Genomic DNA, 22,498 nt, shown 5'->3' on the forward strand with positions numbered 1-22,498 from the left:
AAAAATCCTAAAGAATATAAAAGAATGTACCTCAGGTATAAACAATGGTAAGTGATCTCTATGTGGTAGGAATGTGAAATTATTACTTTACATTTGCTGGTTTCGATTTTCCACAAAATACATAGATTGCTTTTAAACAATAAAGTTTGGTTTATCTCTGTGCTTTTAAAAAGAAACATACTTTACCCATAAAGTTGGATAACTATACTTGAAAACTTATAAGGAAGATTTTAAAAAATTCTTTATGTTGTATTGTTGTCAGCATATGATGTTAAACATAAACAAAGCCCAGTAAGAATACAGTTCTTAATGCTGAATCTCAGTAACTTGAAAGCATCATTTTTATCATCTGACAACTGCCTAAAGAAAAGAGAATGTACAACAGGAGAAATGCTTCATTTCTAAAATTTAATCATACTAAGTGCTATGGGTGGGGTCCAGAAGCGCTATGGGAGGGGGAAAAAGCATGCCTATCATACAATAAATAAATTTATGACACTGACCAATACTAGGAAAATTTTATTAGTATGTCTCAAATGAGCCCTCCTTCTCAATGAAATCCCCTCCCCAACTCTCTTTTTACTTATTAAAGAGCTGAGGCTCCTTAGATCACAAAGAGGATGGGCCTATTAATTTGAAGTGTACCTTTTAGATCAGTATAAAGTCCTTATCTATGGTAATTAACTTTATCGTGATGTATCTGATGCCTCTTCCTCCTTTCCAAGAAGCTGTATCATTAATTTTAAATGAAAGCGACGACTTGGAGACAGCGTGAGCGCCGTGCAGTGCCCAGTGGAGCAACTCGAGCTAGAGGCTGGCGTGGAGAGGAGCACGGTCTCTTAGGCTGCTGCAGAGCTTCAGCAATACAGCATACAGAATGCCTGTAAGGATGCTCTGCTGGTCGGTGTACCAGCTGGAAGCCCAGATCCTGTGCTTTACTCTGAAGACTGGGAAGAAGCTTGTTGAGGAATGCCTTTGAGCACCAAGTAATGAATGACTGACTCCAAGTAGAAAACACTTTTTTTAGCCAAATGACTGAGATATTTCAGATATTTCCTGTGGCCTGGTCTTACAGCCAATATTCTATAGAAATTAATGATTTTCTACTCAAATAAGGAAACTGAGTGAAGAAATAGAATTGTTTTAAATAATAATAGCCTGGTTCTCCTGGTGAAGTGCTTTGTATTACGATAAACAAAAACCTTACCACCAAATACCAAAATACACCTCTTTAATTAAAGTGAGTTACTGGTGTTGCTATACCTAGAATATCATGTATGTTTTATTTTTTAGATGTTTACATTTTAGGAAGGAAAACATTTTTGACTACTTAAAAAATTGAATATTTGTAATTTGTTGTTCCTAAGATTTTTATACTATAATAAAATTTGTCCTATCATAAATTTATAATTACTAAACAAAGACAAGAAAGTATAAAATTGGGGAGAATAAACTTTACTAAACAAATGATGCCTTGATTTTTTCTACATGAGAAGATTGTTTTATTTTTAACACTAAACATGGGAGATGTTTCTTGGTAAACTTGTTTAGAAAGATTCTTGTTATGATGTATATTAGGTTGCCCTGTCTTGTGTATGAAGCAGATTTGATCTCTTTTTAAGTTACTTTACTTTACTTTATAGTTGTGATTACACGTTTAAAAAGATACGTTATATCATGCCTTTAAAAAATGTTTTAAAACGTTTTAAATCTGACCTACATACAGAACACTGCAAATAGTTAAAAACAAAGTAATGTGAAAATATTATGACCTAAAAGAATTCTTCACGTCACAAGTGTTTTACTTTGGTGATGTGCCTTTGATTTAATTTGGGATACTTTTAGAAGGATACTTTTGTGTTTGTAATAATCTTTGAAGAGCTTAGAAATAAATTCTGCTTAATTCATCATTTTCTATGATGGCAAAAAAAGAAAAAATAGAGAAGAGATATCTATATATGCCAATGTTGCTATTTCCATAAAAGAAGAGATACAAAACTGGTGTATTACTTTTCAACTATTGTGTAACAAATGACCACAAATGTAGTAGCTTTAAACAAAACAAATTTATTATCTCACAAAGGTCAGCAGAGTATAGTTGGAGTCTTAAAGAGTTGCAGTGAGCTAAAATCTAGGCATCAGTCGGGGCTACAGCTCTCATCAGGGGCTTGTAGTCCTTTTTTCAGTCTAGGTATCAAATCCAGAGTCTCACACATGCTAGGAAAGCACCTGCCATTCTCTTAAAAGTTCACTGATTGTTTAAAGAATTAAGTTCCCCCTTCAAGTCAGCAATGGCACAGCAAATTTTTCTCATGCTTTGAATCTCTCTGACATCCCCTCTATACAAGCTAAAGAAAGACCTCTGCTTTTAAGGTCCACAAAATAATCTTCCACCTTTAAGGTAAGTTGTGCCATATAAACATAATATAATCACAAGAATGATACCTCAGCATATTCAAAGACTTGGGGATTAGGGTGGGGAATCTTAGAGATGAGGAGCATTTCCAGATCTCTACTACAGTCACAAAAAATTATAAATATCAATTTAAAATACCTTTCTTACCTGTTAATAATGAACCATGCAACAGTAAGCATTCCTGCTAGCCATGTTCCACTCATAAGCCAACTTGTAACAAATAATGCAGTGACATATATTCCTTGCAATCCAAAAACAATGCCAATATAGAAATAAACTGGCTCAATCATCTCCTAAATGGAAATAATAAAGGGAATGATAGTAGGATGACATTAAATAATTGGAAGATTTGTAAATAATGTGAGAAAATAGGTATTAAAGTCAAAACAAAAATACATACATTGCTACCAGTTGCTTGATATAAAACGCTGGCAATAAGTTCTGGATATAGAGACATTTGCTGTACTGCATTTATAGTCTTCAGAGATACAGTTTTGTTATTGTGTGTCAGTTCGTAAACACCTAAAAACAGTTTTGTTATTGTATATCTGTTCGTAAACACCCAAAGATATATTTTTCTCCAGAAATTTTATTTTGCTTTTACAACAGTTAAATACACATGTCCCTCATTAGTCATTAAATACTTAATATTGTCAAGAAAGATTTAAAATACTCCATGCCTCATTTTTACAATTTTTAAAAATTAAGTAAAGTAAGAGAAATGCCTACATTCTGAGACAAATCCCCACATTCTAAGGCTCCAATATTGAAGAACAATGATTTATATTAGAAAAATATTGTTATTACTAATACAAACAGGATTATCCTACCTCTTTCAAATGAAGGTGCCTTTAACATATCTTTATAATAGGAGTAATAAATAGCACTGTCACCCTGAAATGTGATTTCCCGTTCAAGCTCCTAAAATAAAATGAAATGAATATTTAAATACTAGTATCTTAAGTTTTAGCTTCCTCTTCCCTCTTCACTTTCTAAATTAACATGATATTTATTTACTCTTTCATTAAAAAACATGTTTGAATTTCCTTTAAGCACAAGTGGTCATATTATTAAAGAAGTTAAAAATGGTCAATAACTTTGCAATCATTTTAATGAAATACTTAAGGTTTAAAATGGATTATAAATCACAAGTCAGTATCAGTTTATATGTAAGGAAACTTTAGAAGGAAAACCAAAAGAATGTCCTAAAAATAGCAAGAATAAGGCAGGTTATAACAATTATAACTGAAGTGTCAGAAATCTATAATAAAAAGACAAGTTTAAGGAACTTGGAATGTGGCTCAGTGGTAGTGTTTGTCTAGTATGCATGAGGCACTGGGTTTGATCCTCAGCACCACATAAAAAAATAAATGAATTAAAAAAAAATAAAGTTATAAAAAGAGAGTAACTTTAAGAAGAAACTGATATTTTTTTATTACTATTCATATCCCTATGTATCCAATACAGCAAGTATTTAATTAGTACTTTTTTAAGAGCAGCAGATATTTAATCAATTCTTTTTAAATGAATTTTCAAAAATATAAGCAGACTTAAAATTCCCCAAATTAAGCTATGGAGAATCAAGAATGAGTGGTCAAACATTACAATGACATATTTTTAATGAAGAATGAAACTTCTTCAAATCTACAATCTTTAAAAATAAAACCTTTTTTGTCATGTACAATACAGATTGATCATCCTTAATTCAAAAATTTGAAATCCTACGTATTTCAAAATCAGAAACTCTGAGTGCCAACATAATGCCATCAAGTGAAAAATTTCATATCTAACCTCCTGTTATGAGTTGCAGTCAAAATACAAGCGCACTAAATACTGTATAAAATTACCTATAGGTTATGTGTATAAAGTGTATACAAAATATAAATAAATTCTGTTTTCAGACTTGTGTCCCATTTCTAAGTCTATATATACCTCATTATGTATATGTTAAAAAAAATTCTTTTTAAATCCAACATCTAAAACACCTCTGGTCCTAAGAATTTCAGATAAGGAATACTAAACCGCTATTTACCAATTAATACAACTAATAAAAAAAAAAAAAAAGACCAGTTTTTAAACTGCTTTAAAAAAATCTGTAGTTAAATTTTAAAACAGGATATATTAAACAAAGTTATATGAGTTTCTTCTTACTGTTCAGTTTTGGCATATATCATGCACTATGAATCTCCAAGGAGAAGTCTCTCCCAAGTCTCCTTAACTAATGAACCGTAGCCCCCAACATACACATTCCCTATCTAGAGCATGCTGTGAGGGCTGAGGGTGTAGCTCCTCAGTGGTAGAGTGATTGCCTGGCATGCATAAGACATTGGGTTTGATCCCCAGTATCACCACAAAAATAAATAAATAAATAAATAAAAGACTGTAAGAGAGCATGCTATCATCTGGGTATTTGTGTCCCCCCCCCAATTCCAAATTCATATATTGAAACCTAATCCCCAATGTGATGCTATCTGGAAGTGGGCATTTGGGATTAGTGCCCTTATGAGAGAGGCCCAAAAGAGATTCCTCACCTTTTCCTTTTTCTACCTAAGGACACAGCAAAAAGATAGCTGCCTAGAAACAAGAAGCAAGTCTTCACCAGACACTGAATCTACCAGTGGCTTACCCTGGACATCCAGTCCCAATTTATTAAGTATTACTACATAACAGTCCAAATGGACTAAGACAGAACTTACTGACCTCAATAAATTTCATTAAAATGACTTTTTTGAATGGAAAGATTTATTTCCTCCCAAAATTTCAAAGATGAAACTCTCAATCAGTGGTTCCTAAATTTACTGTACATATCAAACATCTGGAGACCTTAATAAAATGTAGATTCTGATTCTATGTGGGGCCTGAGAGTCTGCAATTCTGAACAAGTTCCCAGACACTGCCAATGCTTCCGGCCCATACACAGTACTTTGAAAAAACAAGGTTCCTGATGAATGTCTGTTATATTGTCAAACCTTTGGTTGTTCTCAGTTTTGTTATACAACAGAATTACCTGGAAACATTTTCTGAAATACTGATACCAGCCACTTCCCATTTCTTCCTGTCATCCCAAGAATCTAAAAAGGAAGGGTATTTTTTGAAAGTTCCCTGGATGATTCCATTGCACATCTGGTATTGAGACCTATTTATCTATATAATAGATTTTGGTTTTTTTTGTTTTTTGGTACTGGGAATTGAACCTAGGGTGTTTAACCACTGAGCCACACCCTCAGCCCTTTTGAATATTTTATTAGAAACAGGGTCTTGCTGAATTGCTAAGTACTTTGCTAAATTGCTGAGACTGGCTTTGAAATCTCAATCCTTCTGCCTCAGCCTCCTGAACTGCTGGGATTACAAGTGTGTGCCACCTCGCCCAGCTCTATATAACAGTTTTAAGGAAAAAGTATATGCTACAGTAACAGTTAAATTAACACAGGTATAGTCAGTAATTATTCAGTTAGATGTTTTGGTGGGGTTAAGATACATCAAAGGTTAAATACATTTAGTCGGCTTAACTCCTTGTTCAAAAACAAGAACAATGATAAAAAATCCAGTTTGAGCTCAAAAATTTAAAAACTCTATAAAGTCAAGTTAACTTTGAAAGCAACAATTTAATGCTGAAACTTCCATAAATTATTTCTAAAATGTGAGCTATCAAAACAACTAAAAGGCAGACTAAACTCCTTAAGATTTCATTGTTATTAAAAGTCCCTGTAGGGATTCAGCTTGACCTGAGTAGAGCCATCTTAAGGCAACCATCCTGACTGCTCTTGAATAACCCTGGTCTGTTTTTCCCACAGAATTCTTCAGTACACTATATATAGAGTAATAAGTAGAACTTTTCAATCTCGGGACCCTGGTATTTTAAGTGCCAGGAATGTGCTTAAAGTCCTCTATGTTAGTTTGAGACAAACCAGGTACATTCTGGAGTGGATGGACTCACTTTTGCCCTGACCATTACATAAGCCCCCTCCTTCTGCTCCATATCACAAAGATCTATCTGTCTTGCTGCTGCCCAAAACAAACTCCTATACATAAGTCCCCTAATAAATTGTATTCTGTGCAATCTTGGATCTGCCTGCCTCTTTCTTTGGTTTCATGACATCTTGCAGCCAGTTTTCATACACTCAGACCAGGTTTTTCCAGAACAGTCCTTAATAAGTTAATTGTACAAGGAAAGTACTCTCATAGTTCCTATTCTATAAAAAATAGTTACATATTTTACAATTCATATTGTGACTGTGTTCTCAAGAGATTCTATAGAATTTTTTTCTAACAGTCATAAAAGAGCATTCACATACTTATCACACATGTATTTTGGCTCCATAGGAAATGCAATACTGAGCCAGGTGGACTGTAATTTCAGAGCCAGCCTCAGCAACTTAGGAGGCTCAAAGCAACTTATCGAGACCCTGTCTCAAAAATACAAAAGGCTGGAGACGTAGTTCAGTGGTAAAGAGCCTCTCAGTTCAACACCCAGTACCAGAAACAAACAAACAAAAAATTACTGAAATTAATATTATATACTAAAACGCCTTTCATATGCTCAAAATTCTTTGTTCTTACCTGCCTGTTGGAAAACCAGAATTTCCGTTCATGGTAAGCTGATAAGTAGAGAGCATACATCATACCACTAGTAACTGCTGCAAGACAGCCAATGAAAATCTTTGCAAAGCGCTGAAATAATACATCTGAAAGAACACATTAAAGGTAATCAAAAGATAGTGCGTACCTTTTGTTATGATGTGATGAAAATGACATTCTAAGTCAATAGTTTCTTTCTAAAAACTCATAACCTCCATCTAATCATAAAAAAAATCAGATAAAATCCAATAAAGGAATATCCTACAACATACCTAACTAGTATTCCTAAAAACAGTTAAGATCATCAAAAACAAGAAAAGTCTAAGGAACTGTCACAGACAAGAGGAGGTTAACAAGACATGACAACTAAATGCAAGGTAGAATCCTATATGGGATCCTGAAAAAGAAAAATGACATTAGGTAAAAATTAAAGAAATCCAAATAAATTGTAGAATTGTTAAGAATAATGTACCAATATTGGTTCATTAATTTTAACAAATGTACATTAATGCAAAATGTTAAGAATAAGGTGAACTCCAGGTGTGGGAAGGGTGAAATATTAGAACTTTATACTCAGCTCAATTCTTTTGTAATCTAAACTGGTTTTAAAAATTATACAGGGCTGGGGAGATAGCTTAGACGGTAGAGTGCTTGCCTTGCATGCACAAGGCCCTGGGTTCGATCCCCAGCACCGCAAAAAAAAAAAAAAAAAAAAAAAAAAAAAAAAATTATACATTATAAGATGAAAAAGTTCTGGAGATCTGGTTCACGAGGTAAATACTTAACACTATAGAACCACAACTTTAAAATGGTTAAGATAGTAAATATATTAACATCCATTAATTTAATAAAAGAAAAAGGTGGGCTGGGGTTGTGGCTCAGTGGTAGAGTGCTTTCCTTCCATGTGTGAGGCACTGGGTTCAATTCTCAGCACCACATATAAATAAATAATAAAATAAAGGTTCATCAGCAACTAAAAAAATTTTTAAAAAATACGGAATTTATTATCCAATATCTAAAGAATACAGATTCTTTCAGAACTACTCTTGAAACATTTTACTCATATACTTTTTTCCTATTGAGAAATTTTTCTTTAATAATAACTTATATACAATAAGCTGGGTGTGGTGGTACATGCCTGTAATCCCAGTGACTTGGAAGGCTGAGGCAGGAGGATTGCAAGTTCAAAGTCAGCCCCAGCAATTCATTGAGGCCCTAAGTAACTCAGCAAGACCCTGTCTCTAAATAAAATATAAAAATGGGCAGGGGATGTGGCTCAGTGGTAAAGTGCCCCGGGTTCAATCTCCTGTACCAAACAACAACAACAACAACAACAACAATAATAATAATAACATATATTATAAACAACAGAGCCCCCCCCCTTTTTTTTTACCATCGAGGATTAAATGCAGGGTACTTTACCACTGAGCTAAATCCCCAGACCCTTTTTAAATTCTGAGATGGGGTCTCAGTTGCTTAGGATCTTGCCAAATTGCTAACAGTGGTCTCAAACTTGTAATACTGCCTCAGTTGCCCAAGTTGCTGGGATTACAGGCATGTGATACTGCAATGGGCTAAGCTACAGCCCTAGTGTATAATTCAATAAGTTTTGATGACTATGTTTTCAAAAGTCAAATGTTGAGGACACAGCATAAAACACACTGGAAAAAAAAAAAAAAAAAAAAAAAAAAAACACACTGGAATCTTCTAGAGACAATTCAATCCTACTATAGCCATTAAGTACCTAAGGGCTTAAAACCCAGTGTTCTGTTACTCAATGACCTAGAGTTTGCACAAATGAACTTCTTGATTTACTTGATTAGCTAAACAAAAATCCTGGGTTTGAAGCTGGGTGCAGTGGTACATACTTGTTGTTCCTGCTACTCAGGAGGCTGAAGCAGGAGGATTTTAAGTTCAACGTCAACCTCAGCATTTTTAAACAGACAATTTATAATCTCGTCTCAAAATAAAAAATAAAAAGGGCTAGAGATGTAGCTTGGAGGTAAAATGCCCCTGGTTTCAATTCCCAGTAACAAGAGAAAAAAAAGCAAAAAACTTAGGGTTAGCTCTGTGGTTGCCTAGCATGTGTGAGGCCCTGGGTTTGATCCCAGAATCACAAAAAATAAATAATTAAAATTAAAAAAAAATCCTTAGCTATTCTCTGTTATTTCTCAAACAGAATAATCAATTAGATGTCACTAAATTAAAAAGAATCATATCTAAATGTTTAAGAAATACTACCCAATAAATCAATATTAGTATAAATATGATACAATTGTTTTGTTTGTTTTATTTTTTCTTTGCGGTGCTGGGGATCACCAGGGCCTTGTGCTTGCAAGGCAGGCACTCTACCAACTGAGCTATATCCCCAGTCCTGATATAATTGTTTTTAAAATTCCTATTTCTAATAGCAGTTTGCATCCTATTTCCAATAGCATTTGGCATGATGCCTGGTACATGTTAAGATCATAGCAAAGATCAGATATTACTATTATGCTACACAAGCATACTTACAAAAATATATGACACAATATGAACTATAAAAAAAAATAAGAAAACTTATCTATGGTGGCAGTTTGACAAAAAAGTGCCTCAAGGTTTCTAAATGTGTTTTTTTCAAGTCTTGGACAATAGGGGCTGGGGAATGCAGCTCAGTGGTAGAGTGTTTGCCTAGCATGTCCAAGGCACACTGGGTTTGAGGCTCAGCACAACAATGACAACCAGAAGACTTAGATAACAGCAAATTAATCCTATTTATCAGGGACTATTATAAAAAATATATTCAGCACAAGGCCCTGGGTTCCATCCCCAGCACCACAAAAAAAAAAGTATATTCAAACAATTTCTATACTTGAATGCCTTAATAGTAAATATTTTGCTTTTGTAAGAAGATGGAAGAGACGTCAAATTTTCAGAGTTTGATGTAAGTGTATATTTTACAGAAAATAAAGAGCTCTAGGCCAATGGTACAGAATAGAAGACACAGAGACATACCCACATAAGCACAGTTATCTTATACTAGACAAAGGTGCCAAACACATACAATGGAGAAAAGATAGCCTCTTCAACAAATGGTGCTGGGAAGTCTAGAAATCCATATGCAGTAAAATGAAATTAAATCCCTAATTCTCACCCTGTACAAAACTCAACTTAAAATGGATCAGGGATCTAGGAATTAGGTCCAAGACTCTTCACGAAATAGAAGAAAAAGTAGGCCCAAATCTTCATCACATTGGTTTAGTACCAGACTTCCTTAACAAGACTCCCATAATGCAAGAAATAAATGCAAGAATCAATAAATGAGATAGATTCAAACTAAAAAATTTTTTCTCAGCACAGGAAACAATAATGTGAAAAGAGAGCCTACAGAGTGGGAGAAAATCTTTTCCACACACACTCAGACACAGCACTAACCTTCAAAATTTATAGAGAACTTAAAAAACTTTACACCAAAAATAGAAAGAAACCAATCAATAAATGGGCTAAGGAAATGGGCAGACACTTCACAGAAGATATAAACAGGTGATCAACAAATACATGAAAAAGTGCTCAACATCCCTAATAATTAGAGAAAAGCAAATTAAAACCACCCTAAGATTTCATCTAATTCCAATTAGAATGGCTATTATCAAGAACATAAGCAGTAATAAATGTAGGCAAGGATGTTGGGGGAAAAGGTACACTCGTACATGGCTGGTGGAGTTGCAAATTGGTGCAGTCCCTCTGGAAAGCAGTGGGGAGATGCCTCAGAACACTTGGAATGGACCCACCATTTGACCCAGCAATCCCACTCCTTGATTTATACCGAAAGGTCTTAAAATCTGCAAACTACAGTGATGCAGCCACATCAATGTTCATAGCAGCTCAATTCACAATAGCTAGATTGTGGAACCAACTGAGATCCCCTTCAACTGATGAATGGATACAGAAACTGTGGTATATATATACACACAATGGAATATTACTAAGCCATAAAGAAGAATAAAATTATGGCATTTGCTGGTAAATGGATGAAGTTGGAAAATATGCTAAATGAAATAGGCCAATCCCAAAAAACCAAAGGCCAGATGTTTTCTCTGATAAGTGGATGATGATATATAATGAAGGGGGGTGGCAGGGGGGAGAGAAGAAGGAACTTTGGATGGTGTAGAGGAAAAGATGGTGAGAGGGGGTGGGGGACGAAAAGACAGTAGAATGAAACAGACAGTATTACCCTATGTATATGTATGATTACATGAATGGTGTGAATCTACATTGTGTAGAACCATAGAAATGAAAAGTTGTACCCCATTTGTGTACAATGAATCAAAATGCAGTCTGTAAAAATAAAAAAATTTAAAAAAAATTTTAAAAAGCTCTAGGCACTGGAAATTATCTTTAAAAATAACCATTTTAATTAAAAAATTGAAAAGTAAAGGATCTAACTTTCAATTAAATTGATAGTCATAAACCGCCAAATCAGATAACAGCTATGCCATTTCCTTCATTTGTAAAATGCTGATCAAGCATAGGAAAAGAAAAAAGATGATATAAATGTCAACATCAATATAACTGAGCACCAATAAACAATATTTAATGTACAGTAAAAATAAATGACTTTATACAGAAAAAAAGATAAGCAGTACTTACACCAAAAAATATTTTGTTTTGGGCTAGGGAGATAGCTCAGTTGGTAGAGTGCTTGCTTGCAATCACAAGGCCCTGAGTTCAATTCCCAGTACCGCAAAAAAAAAAAAAAAAAAAAAATTTTGTTTTGATCCTGGGGAGCAAACCCAGGGCCCTGTACATTCAAAGCATGTGCTCTTTCACTGAGCCACATCCCCACTCCTTATGCCAGAAATTTAAAAGTAGTTCTAGCCAATGAAATTATGGATGCATTTTATTTTTATTGTTCTTTTCTCCATGGTTCACATTTACTACCCTATGTATATTCTGGGCAAAATACTACTTTTTAGTAGATCTCCAGATTTATTTAATTTTCTTATATTGTATTTTCCAAATTTTTAAAAGTGACTACTCTATTTGTCAGCTTTACCACAGTAAAAAAGCAACCTCAAACCATCAGTGCTTTCCAAAACAAAGGCATGCTAGGTGTGGTGGTGCACATCTGCAAACCCAGAGGCTCAGGAAACTGAGGCAGGAGGAAGACAGGTTTCAAAGTCAGACGGCAATTTAGTGAGGCTGTAAGCAATCTAGGGAGACCCTCTCTCAAAATAAATAAATAAATAAAGGGGACAAGGGATATGGCTCAGTGGCAGTGGTTAAGTACCCTTGGTTTCAATACCTGATACCAAAAAACAAAACAAAACAAAAAATGCCAGACATGGTGGTACATGCCTATAATCCCAAAGGATCGGGAGGCTGAGGCAGGAGGATCGTAAGTTCAAAGCCAGCTTCAGAAACTTAGCCCTGCTCTAAGCAAATTAGTGAGACTCTGTCTTAAAATTAAAAAAATAAAATAAAAAGGGTTGGACATGTGGTTCAGTGGTTAAGCCCTTCTGGGTTCAATTCCCAATACCAAAATAAATAAATAAATAAATAAAACCTAAAGGGTAATGGTCCTTTCTAATCTAGGTTATCAGTCTTTGACAGAACAATCCCCAAAATTTAATCAGGCCAGGGGCATAGTGAAGCACACCTATAGTACCATCTACTGCAGGAGGCTGAGGGAGGAACATCATTTAAGCCCAGGAGTTTGAAGCCAGCTGAGCAACAGAACAAGTAAGATCCTGTCTATAAAGCAAATTAAAAATATACAACAACAGTAATAATAAAATCTTATCAGACAGTTCTTTTCTTAGGTGTTTAAGAGAAATGAAAACAAGGGGCTGGGGTTGCAGCTCAGTGGTAGAGTGCTTGCCTGGAACATGTGAGGCACTGGGTTCGATCCTCAGCACCACATAAAAATAAATAAATAAATAAAGAGAAATGAAAACATATGTCCACCAAGAGACTTATTAAGAATGTTCAAAGCAATCATGAACTTCATCTAGAAGAATAAGAGACCTCAAATAGCCAAACAATCCTGAGCAGAAAAAATGAAGCAGGAGGTATCACAATACCAGACCTTAAACTATACTACAGAGCAATAGTAACAAAAAAGGCATGGTATTGGCACCAAAACAGGCAGACCAATGGTACAGAATAGAAGACACAGAGACAAACCCACAAAAATACAGTTACTTCATACTAGACAAAGGAGCCAAAAACATACAATGGAGAAAAGACAGCCTCTTCAACAAATGGTGCTGGCAAAACTGGAAAATGAAATTAAACCCCTATCTCGAATTTCTTTCTTTAGTGTTCTGTAGTTCTCATTGTAGAGGTCTTTCACCTCTTTTGTGAGATTGATTCCCAAGTATTTTATTTTTTTCGATGCTATTGTGAATGGGGTAGTTTTCCTAATTTCTCTTTCTGAAGATTCATCACTTATGTATAAAAATGCATTGGATTTATGAGCATTGATCTTGTAACCTGCTACTTTACTGAATTCACTTATGAGTTCTAAAAGTTTTCTGGTGGAAACCTTAGAAGATGGAAAGATCTCCCATGTTCCTGGATAGGCAGAATTAATATCGTCAAAATGGCTATACTACCTAAAGTGCTATACAGATTCAATGCAATTCCAATTAAAATCCCAATGATGTACCTTGCAGAAATAGAGCAAGCAATTATGAAATTCATCTGGAAGAATAAAAAACCTAGAATAGCTAAAGCAATCCTCAGTAGCAAGAGCGAAGCAGGGGGTATTGCAATACCAGATCTTCAACTCTACTACAAAGCAATAGTAACAAAAACGGCATGGTATTGGTACCAAAATAGACAGGTAGATCAATGGTACAGAATAGAGGACATGGACACAAACCCAAATCAATACAATTTTCTCATACTAGACAAAGGTTCCAACAATATGCAATGGAGAAAAGATAGCCTCTTCAACAAATGGTGCTGGGAAAACTGGAAAACTATATGCAATAGAATGAAATTAAACCCCTATCTCTCACCCTACACAAAACTCAACTCAAAATGGATCAAGGACCTCGGAATCAGACCAGAGACCCTGCATCTTATAGAAGAAAAAGTAGGTCCAAATCTTCAACTTGTTGGCTTAGGATCAGATTTCCTTAACAGGACTCCCATAGCACAAGAAATAAAAGCAAGAATCAACAACTGGGATAGATTCAAACTAAAAAGCTTTCTCTCAGCAAAGGAAACTATCAGAAATGTGAAGAGAGAGCCTACAGAGTGGGAGAATATCTTTGCCAACCATACCTCAGATAGAGCGCTAATTTCCAGAATCTATAAAGAACTCAAAAAACTCTACACGAAGAATACAAATAATCCAATCAACAAATGGGCTAAGGAAATGAACAGACACTTCACAGAAGAAGATGTACAAGTAATCACCAGATATATGAAAAAATGTTCAACATCCCTAGTAATAAGGGAAATGCAAATCAAAACTACCCTAAGATTTCATCTCACCCCAATTAGAATGGCGATTATCAAGAATACAAGCAACAATAGGTGTTGGCGAGGATGTGGTGAAAAAGGAACACTCATACATTGCTGGTGGGGTTGCAAATTAGTGCAGCCACTCTGGAAAGCAGTGTGGAGATTCCTCAGAAAGCTTGGAATGGAAACACCATTTGACCCAGCTATCCCACTCCTTGGCCTATACCCAAAGGACTTAAAATCAGCATACTACAGAGATACAGCCACATCAATGTTCACTGCTGCTCAATTCACCATAGCCAGATTGTGGAACCAACCTAGATGCCCTTCAGTTGATGAATGGATAAAGAAACTGTGGCATATTTATACAATGGAATATTACTCCGCAATGAAGAATGATAAAATTATGGCATTTGTAGGCAAATGGTCGAAATTGGAGAATATCATGCTAAGTGAGATAAGCCAATCTCAAAAAACTAAAGGACGAATGATCTCGCTGATAAGCGGATGAGGACATATAATGGGGGGTGGGACGGGCTAGCATTAGGTTTAGGGTTAGGTTTAGAGTTAGGCTAAGGAGAGCGGTAAGAATGAAGGAAAGAAGGACTGTGTAGAGGGAAAAGAGGGGTGGGAGGGGTGGGAGGGGTGGGGGGGAGGGGAAAAATAAAATAAACATCATTACCCTATGTAAACGTAAAAAAAAAAAAAAAAAAAAAAAAAAAAAAAAAAAAAACCCTATCTCTCACCCTGCACAAAACTCAACTCAAAATGGATCAAGGACTTAGGAATTAGACCAGAGACCCTGCACCAAATAGAAGACAAAGTAGGCCAAATCTGCATCAAGTTGGCTTAGGATTAGAGTTCCTTAACAAGACTCCCAAAGCATAAGAAATCAAAGCAAGAATCAATAAATGGGATGGATTCAAACTAAAAAGCTTTTTCTCAGCAAAGAATACAATCAATAATGTGAAAAGAGAGCCTACAGAGTAGAAGAAAATCTTTTCCACACGCACTTCAGATAGAGCACTAATCTCCAAAATTTATAGAGAACTTACAAAACTTTACACCAAAAATACAAAGAACCCAATCAATAAATGGGCCAAGGAACTGGACAGACACTTTACAGAAGAAGATATACAGGTGGTTAATAAATACATGAAAAGGTGTTCAACATCTCTAGTAATTACAGAAATGCAAATTAAAACAACTCTAAGATTTCATCTTACTCCAATTAGAATGGCTGTTATCAAGAACACAAGCAATAGTAGATGTTGGTGAGGATGTGGGGAAAAAGGCATACTTTTACATTGCTGGTGGGAGTGCAAATTGGTGCAGCCACTCTGGAAAGCAGTATGAAGACCCCTCAGAAAACTTGGAATGAACCCACCTTTTGACCCAGTTATCCCACTCCTCGGTTTATACCCTAAGGACTTAAAATTAGCATACTATAGTATCACAGCCACATCAATGTTTATGGCAGCTTAATTCACAATAGCTAGGTTGTAGAACCAACCTAGATGACCTTCAACAGATGAACGGATAAAGAAACTGTGGTATATATACACAATGGAATATTACTTGGCCATAAAGAATAATAATATTGGGCTGGGGATATGGCTCAGTTGGTAGAGTGCCTGCCTCGCAAGCACAAGGCCCTGGGTTCAATCCCCAGCACCGCAAAAAAAAAAAAAAAAAAAAAAAAAAAAAAAAAAAAAAAAAAGAATAATAATATTATGGCATCTGCAGATAAATGATGGAATTGGAGAATATCATGCTAAGTGAAATAAGCCAATCCCAAAAGCCATGTTTTCCCTAATAAGTGGATGATGATATATAATGGGGGTTTTGGGGGTGGGGGGTGAGATAAGAACAGAAGAACTTTAGATTATGTAGAGGGAAATGGGGGGGCAGTAATGAAAAATGATGGAATGAGACAGTCATCATTACCCTATGTACATGTATGATTACACAAATGGTATGAATCTACACTGTGCACAACTACAGAAACAAAAAGATGTACCCCTTTTGTATACAATGTATCAAAATGCAGTCTGTAAAAATAAAAAAAAATAATTAAAAAAGATGTTAAACGACTTTAAAAAAAAAAGAATATTCATAGTATCAATATTTATAATAAATACAAGAAATAACCCAAATGTTGAACAAAAGCAAAATGGAGAAATAAAAAAGGTCTATTCAAACAATCAAATACTTCTAATCAATAAAAAGGAATGAACTATTGATATTCATAATATGGATGACTTCAATAAATAAATAAATTATATATATTTTTGGTGCTGGAGATTAAACCCAGAGCCTCTAACATACTAAGCTTGTCTACCACTGAGTTATATCCTCAGTCTTAAAATGATTACTATTTTTTTAATTTATTTTTATTGTAAACAAGTGGGATACATGTTGTTTCTGTTTGTACATGGAGTAACAGCATACCATTTGTGTAATCATACATTTACATAGGGTAACGATGTTTGATTTATTCTGTTATTTTTCTCCTTCCCCCCCCACCCCTCCCATCCCTTTTCCCTCTATACAGTCCCTCCTTCCCCCATTCTTGCCTGCCTCCCACCCCCCATTATGTGTCATCATCTGCTTATCATCGAGATCATTCGTCCTTTGGTTTTTTTGAGATTGGCTTATTAAAATGATTATATTTTTAAAGAATGATATACTGGGTTAAATGAAACAATTCAGACACCAAGGTTTACATGCTGTATGATTCCATTTACACTGAAGTTTCAGAACATGCAAAATTAATTATTCAATACTGAAAAATATCAGAACAGTGGTTGTTTTGCAGATGAAAGAAGAATTTACCAGGGGCACAAAGAAACTTTCTGGGATAATGGAAATGTTCCTAGCTTGTTTTGGTAATATTTAAATGTTAAAACTCATTTTATTAGCTTGGTGTGGTAAAGTATGCCTGTAATCCCAGCAAGTCAGAAAGTTGAGGCAGGAGGATGGCAAGTTCAAGGCCAGACTGGGCAACTTAGCAAGACCCTGTCTCAAAATAAAATGTAAAGGGCTAGAGCTGTGGTTCAGTGGCTCACTCCCAGCACTGGGTTTGATCCTCAGCACCACAAAATAAATGAAGACATATGTTCATTTACGACTAAAATATAATTAATTAATTAATTAAATAATAAAATTTTAAAAGGGCTGCAGGTGTATCTTAGGGATAAAGCACTTGCCTAGCCTATGTGAGGCTCTGGGTTCAATCCTAGGAACCACAAACAAATAAATTTTAAAAAAAAATTTTTTTTAAACCTTATTTAATTAAACACCTAAAATTCTATACATTTAATTGCATGTTGATTATATCTCAATTTAAAAAATTAACCTGGGAGTATAACTCTGATAGAACATGTGCTGTGCATGTGCAAGGCTCGGGGTTCAATTCCTAAAACAAAACAAAACAAAAATCACTGTATTTGAAAAAAAAATTTTGTTGACTTTTTACATACTTAATTCTAGACAGTTCTAGTTCCAACTGTACCCACATTTTTTTTTTCCTAGATATGCCTAGACTACCTTAAAGACCCTTAGATTAAGCTTGTCAAACTCTTGTGGGACAACATCCACAGTTCTTCTCTGCATCCAATCAAAAGGATTTAGTTAAGAAACACCTTCATCCATTTATACATTTTAACAAAATGTGCAACAACCAGGCCCTTGATTTGGTGGTTGCCCTGAGCACTCATCTTAACTTTTGTTATTCAAAAGTATTTCTTGATTTTTTTTGGTGGGGGGGTGGGAGTACAAGGAATTGAATCCAGGGGCACTTAACCACTGAACTACACCCCTTGCTTTTTTATTTTTTATTCTGAGACAGGGTCTCACTACTCACTAAATTGCTTAGGGCCTTAGTAGGGTACTGAGGCTGGCCTTTTAATTTGTGATCCTCCTGCCTCAGCCTCCTGAGTCATTGGGATTACAGATGTGTACCACCACACCTGGCTTGATTTTATATTTTATTGGTTAAAAAAGATAAACAGTTCTAACTTCAACAAGTTTGCGAATACTTGGATTCTCAGACTTCCCACTTGCAAATAAGTCAATTCTGCTCTAAACTCATCTCTTTCCTCTAGTCAAATGCAGCTAAAAGTAACCAAGGCACTCTCTAGTAACATTCTGATCTGCAGTTTGGTTACCCAAAATGATTTTAAAAAATTAGTATTATTAATGCAACATTACAGGAAATAATATCACCAAATGTTCTGCCACTGTATAGCATGGATCTTTATTTTCCAATTTCCAAAAATAGTTTTCTTGCACCCAGCCCCTAACCAAGATCTATTGGTTGCGATGACCCATTGCCTTCGTCTTACTTGAGTCCACATATATGTATGTTTGTATATGTATTTATGTATATATATTTATATGTGTATATATATATGTAGACACACGGATTTAACTTTCTAAGGGTAGGAACACGAGCAATCTGTTCAGGATCTAAGGATGACATATTCTCCAATGCTATCTTCAGATATGGAAGATGATAGAAAAAGAATAACCTACAGGGAGTGAGGTCAAGGACTGTGGAGAACAATGAATTGGAAGCAACTGATTGCCACAATTGGGGCATAATCACAAAACATTCCATACCCCAGGGTAAGGAAATCTCATTTACTTAGTATAATTTCAGAAATGCTATGAACCAGTGGCTCCCACTCTTCCTTTTAAAGGGAAGCATTTATTTTGGTTATCCTGTCTCTGGACAACATTGTGTATTGAGAGAGGGGGCAGGTACAGAAAAGAGGTAATAGAACAGGCCTGAGACTTCTTTCATAAGGGCCTGTTTGTAAGGTAGGCTCTTGGTTAACAACTGGGAACTCAGATATCAAGAAACTTCCCATGATAAGGGTGGTTTACTGTACATACTCCATTTGTACAATGAAGTTTATTGTATATGAGGCTTTAGAATTTTGGTATGCAGCAGGCACAGGTTACCTACAGAGCAGTCTCCAGTAAAACCAAACAATGAAATAGCTGACAAAATTTAACAAATATCACAATCATTTGACGCTGAAGGAATCAAGTATATCTTCTGTGACTCTATTAGGAGGGGAATTTTGAAATCTTGTGCCTGCTTTCTAGAAGATGTTGCCCATAAACCTTATCCTTTTGCTGACTTATTATTTACTACAATAAATCACAGCTGCACATGCAACTATATACTGCAATCTGTGAGTCCTTTAAGCTAATCACCAAACGTGAGGGTGGTCTTGAGAACCCTTACGCAGAGCAGACAACTTGTCTTTTCAGTTCATAGGTCTTAGGATTAGAATGAGTCAGAGCTGGTCCTACTGTAGATAAGACGACCTTGGGTTTCAAGACTGATGCTTTAAGGAAATAAATATTGAGTGTCTTCTTTAGAGTAGGAGAAATAGTAAGTGTACTCTGAGAGAATAAAGTCAATTTCTATGACCAAAAAGACAGCATGGTCATTCTTCCCAATTATATTTTTCCTTCCCTATAAAAAGATTACAGAGGTTAAGAATGTAGTTTGGTAGAGCTAAGCATGCACAAGGCCTTGTGTTCAATTGCCAGAAGGACAAAATAAAGAGAAAAAGATTATACATTTCTGCCTACTACTATCTGACTTGCAATGCTTCCCTGTAATCAGTATCCTTCTGTGTCCCATTGTCTGGATTGACTATGACTTGGTTGGGCCAACAGAATGGGAGAACAAGAGACCGTGCCAGTTCTGCAGAAACTTTAAGGGACATCACAGGTTTCTACCTACTTTCCTGCTCTTTTCCCCATCCCAAGAAAAACATGTTCCAAATAGGGGCTGTTCTTTCATGACACATAAAGCTACATTGGCCAACCTGTGGCTACAACCTGTATTATAAATCAGAAATAAAAGTTTATCATAGGCAAACATTTTCCCTAATGAAACCTAAACTTAACATTAACCACATACAAAACATATACCACATACAAAGTGTTAACCATATATTTAATCTCAAAGTATGTTCATGTACTTAAAATACTGAAACATACTTCCTAGCAGAACTATTTTTGTAGTAATACAAAAACTCTACATCTACCTAACTTACGTTTTGGAGTTCTTTCAGGAAGAGGAGTATCACTGATTTTTTCTTCTTTGGCAGATTCCTTATTTTCTGAAGACTTTGGTTTTTTCCTTTGGCGCAGTTCTATGGTTGGTCCTTAAAATATTGAAGACATTATTGCAATGGATGTACCAATCATCTGTACCCCAAGCTGATGAACTGTTATTATACTAAAGCTAAAGTCACCTATGTGACTTACTGAGACCTATTAATTACACAGACAACTTTTTTCATAATTATGTTATGTAAAACTGTCTTTAGTACAAAAAAGTTGATAAAGGTTCTACCATCACCACCTCCAATGTTTTGAGCATCCCACTGATAAACCAACAAGCTCGTCTTCTCAGATAACGCTATTTTAAAATATCCTAAAATGAGTATAAACTTTTCCAGAATGCCTAACTAGATTATTATTTTAGTTAGTTGAGAATAGCAAATGCATCATGCACGGATTAACAATTTTTTAAAATAAAAATACAATGCACTGATTATAAAACTACACTTTGTGTGTTTTTAATTTTTTTAATAACCCTGAAAGTTCTACAGTGTTTTACAGTGATGAGTAACATCAGCATTATAAAATTATATAACCCTAGGTTAGAAAATAGGCAGAACCAATAAAGATCCCTGTTATAAGTGTAAGAAGTTCTCAGAAAAATTTCTAAATATTAAACTATCTTCCCTATCTCTTAAAAGAAATGTAATATACGTGATACCTCCGAAATCAGTAAACTAAATTTCATATTATCTATAATACATATAGATAATAATCTTAACTTCTCAGAATCATGGGGTAGATGACAAGTTCAAAGTCTCTGTCAAGTGTATAATCTATCCAGGAATTGAACACCTTTATTTTTTTGGTACCAAGGATTGAACCCAGTGGCGCTTAACCACTGAGCCACATTCCCAGCTCTCTTTTACTTTTTATGTTAGAGAGGGTCTTGTTAAGTTGCTTAAGGTCTCACTAAGTTGCTGAGGGTGGCTTTGAATTTGATAATCCTGCCTCAGTCTCTCAAGTCACTGGGATTATAGACATGTGCCACCGTGCCCAGCTAGGATGCCATACATTTTTAAGGTGTTATTTAATAACAATTTTTAAAGGAAAAAAACATTATTTTATATTGAATGTAAACACTGACATGTCAATTTTAGTGGCATTAAATTGTGAGGGCAAAAAGTACAAACTAATAGAGAATTTACTTTATTTTAACCAATCTCTTCAACTTTCTTGTTACACTAACTTTTTGTCTACCATCAAGAAACAAAACTAAATGAATGCAAATTTCATCTCATTCCTTTATATTGGTCTTATAACTTCATAACTCAAAGACAAAGTCATTGATGGGCTATAGCTCAGTGGTAGAATGTTTAGGCCTTGCGTTGGTACCCCAGCATTGAGCCCAAAAGAAACCCCACAAAGTGGGAAAACAGGAAAGGTCAAAGCAATGGACAAACTTGATTATCAGTTCTGATAGGAAAGCTCTGGAATAAAAGCTCAAGTTTCATTCTCAGTAGTTACATTTTTAGCATTGTAAAGAAAAAGCTAAACTAAATGAAGATGACTACGTGCCCACAAAAATAATCTGCTATTTCAGAATCTGGTCCAGTTATCTTCATATGAAATAGTAAGGCTATAAATAGGCTTGTGAATGTCCATCCAGACTATACACAGCAATTTCCAAGTGAAGTATTAACACTGTTCTACTCAAAGTTTATTGCTTCTTTACTCCAATATTTCTTTAAGGAAGTAGAAATATACGTACCCTGACTCTCTACTGCATCAAGCAAGTCATATTTTGGAAGATTAGATTCCCAAAGAATGTTTACTTAAGAGAAATATATAGAGAATGAAGAGGATCCAAGTGAATATGAATGATATGCAAAAAAAAAGGATATGAATAACACCTAGATACAGTAAAATATACAGGCCAGTCTAATTTTAACAAAATGA

The 22,498-nt window shown here is 35.0% G+C and overlaps 1 protein-coding gene across 3 annotated transcripts in view; it reads right to left on the minus strand.

Moving 5' to 3' along the window:
* Dpy19l4 (dpy-19 like 4) overlaps nucleotides 1-22,498 on the minus strand; it is a 79,051-nt gene that overhangs the window by 54,745 nt on the left and 1,808 nt on the right. For 2 of the 3 annotated variants that reach the window (XM_047521752.1, XM_047521745.1), the window contains exons 2-6: nucleotides 20,530-20,640; nucleotides 6,977-7,101; nucleotides 3,247-3,337; nucleotides 2,817-2,938; nucleotides 2,564-2,709 (exon numbers count right to left, since the gene is read on the minus strand). In XM_047521752.1, coding sequence (XP_047377708.1) covers nucleotides 2,564-2,709; nucleotides 2,817-2,938; nucleotides 3,247-3,337; nucleotides 6,977-7,101; nucleotides 20,530-20,640 — 595 coding nt within the window. Of the gene's footprint in view, nucleotides 1-2,563; nucleotides 2,710-2,816; nucleotides 2,939-3,246; nucleotides 3,338-5,423; nucleotides 5,488-6,976; nucleotides 7,102-20,529; nucleotides 20,641-22,498 lie in introns of those variants that run through there. The other variant, XM_047521758.1, reaches the window with a different exon arrangement.

This window comes from Sciurus carolinensis, chromosome 1, assembly GCF_902686445.1.
Source record: "Sciurus carolinensis chromosome 1, mSciCar1.2, whole genome shotgun sequence".
Lineage (NCBI taxonomy): Eukaryota > Metazoa > Chordata > Mammalia > Rodentia > Sciuridae > Sciurus > Sciurus carolinensis.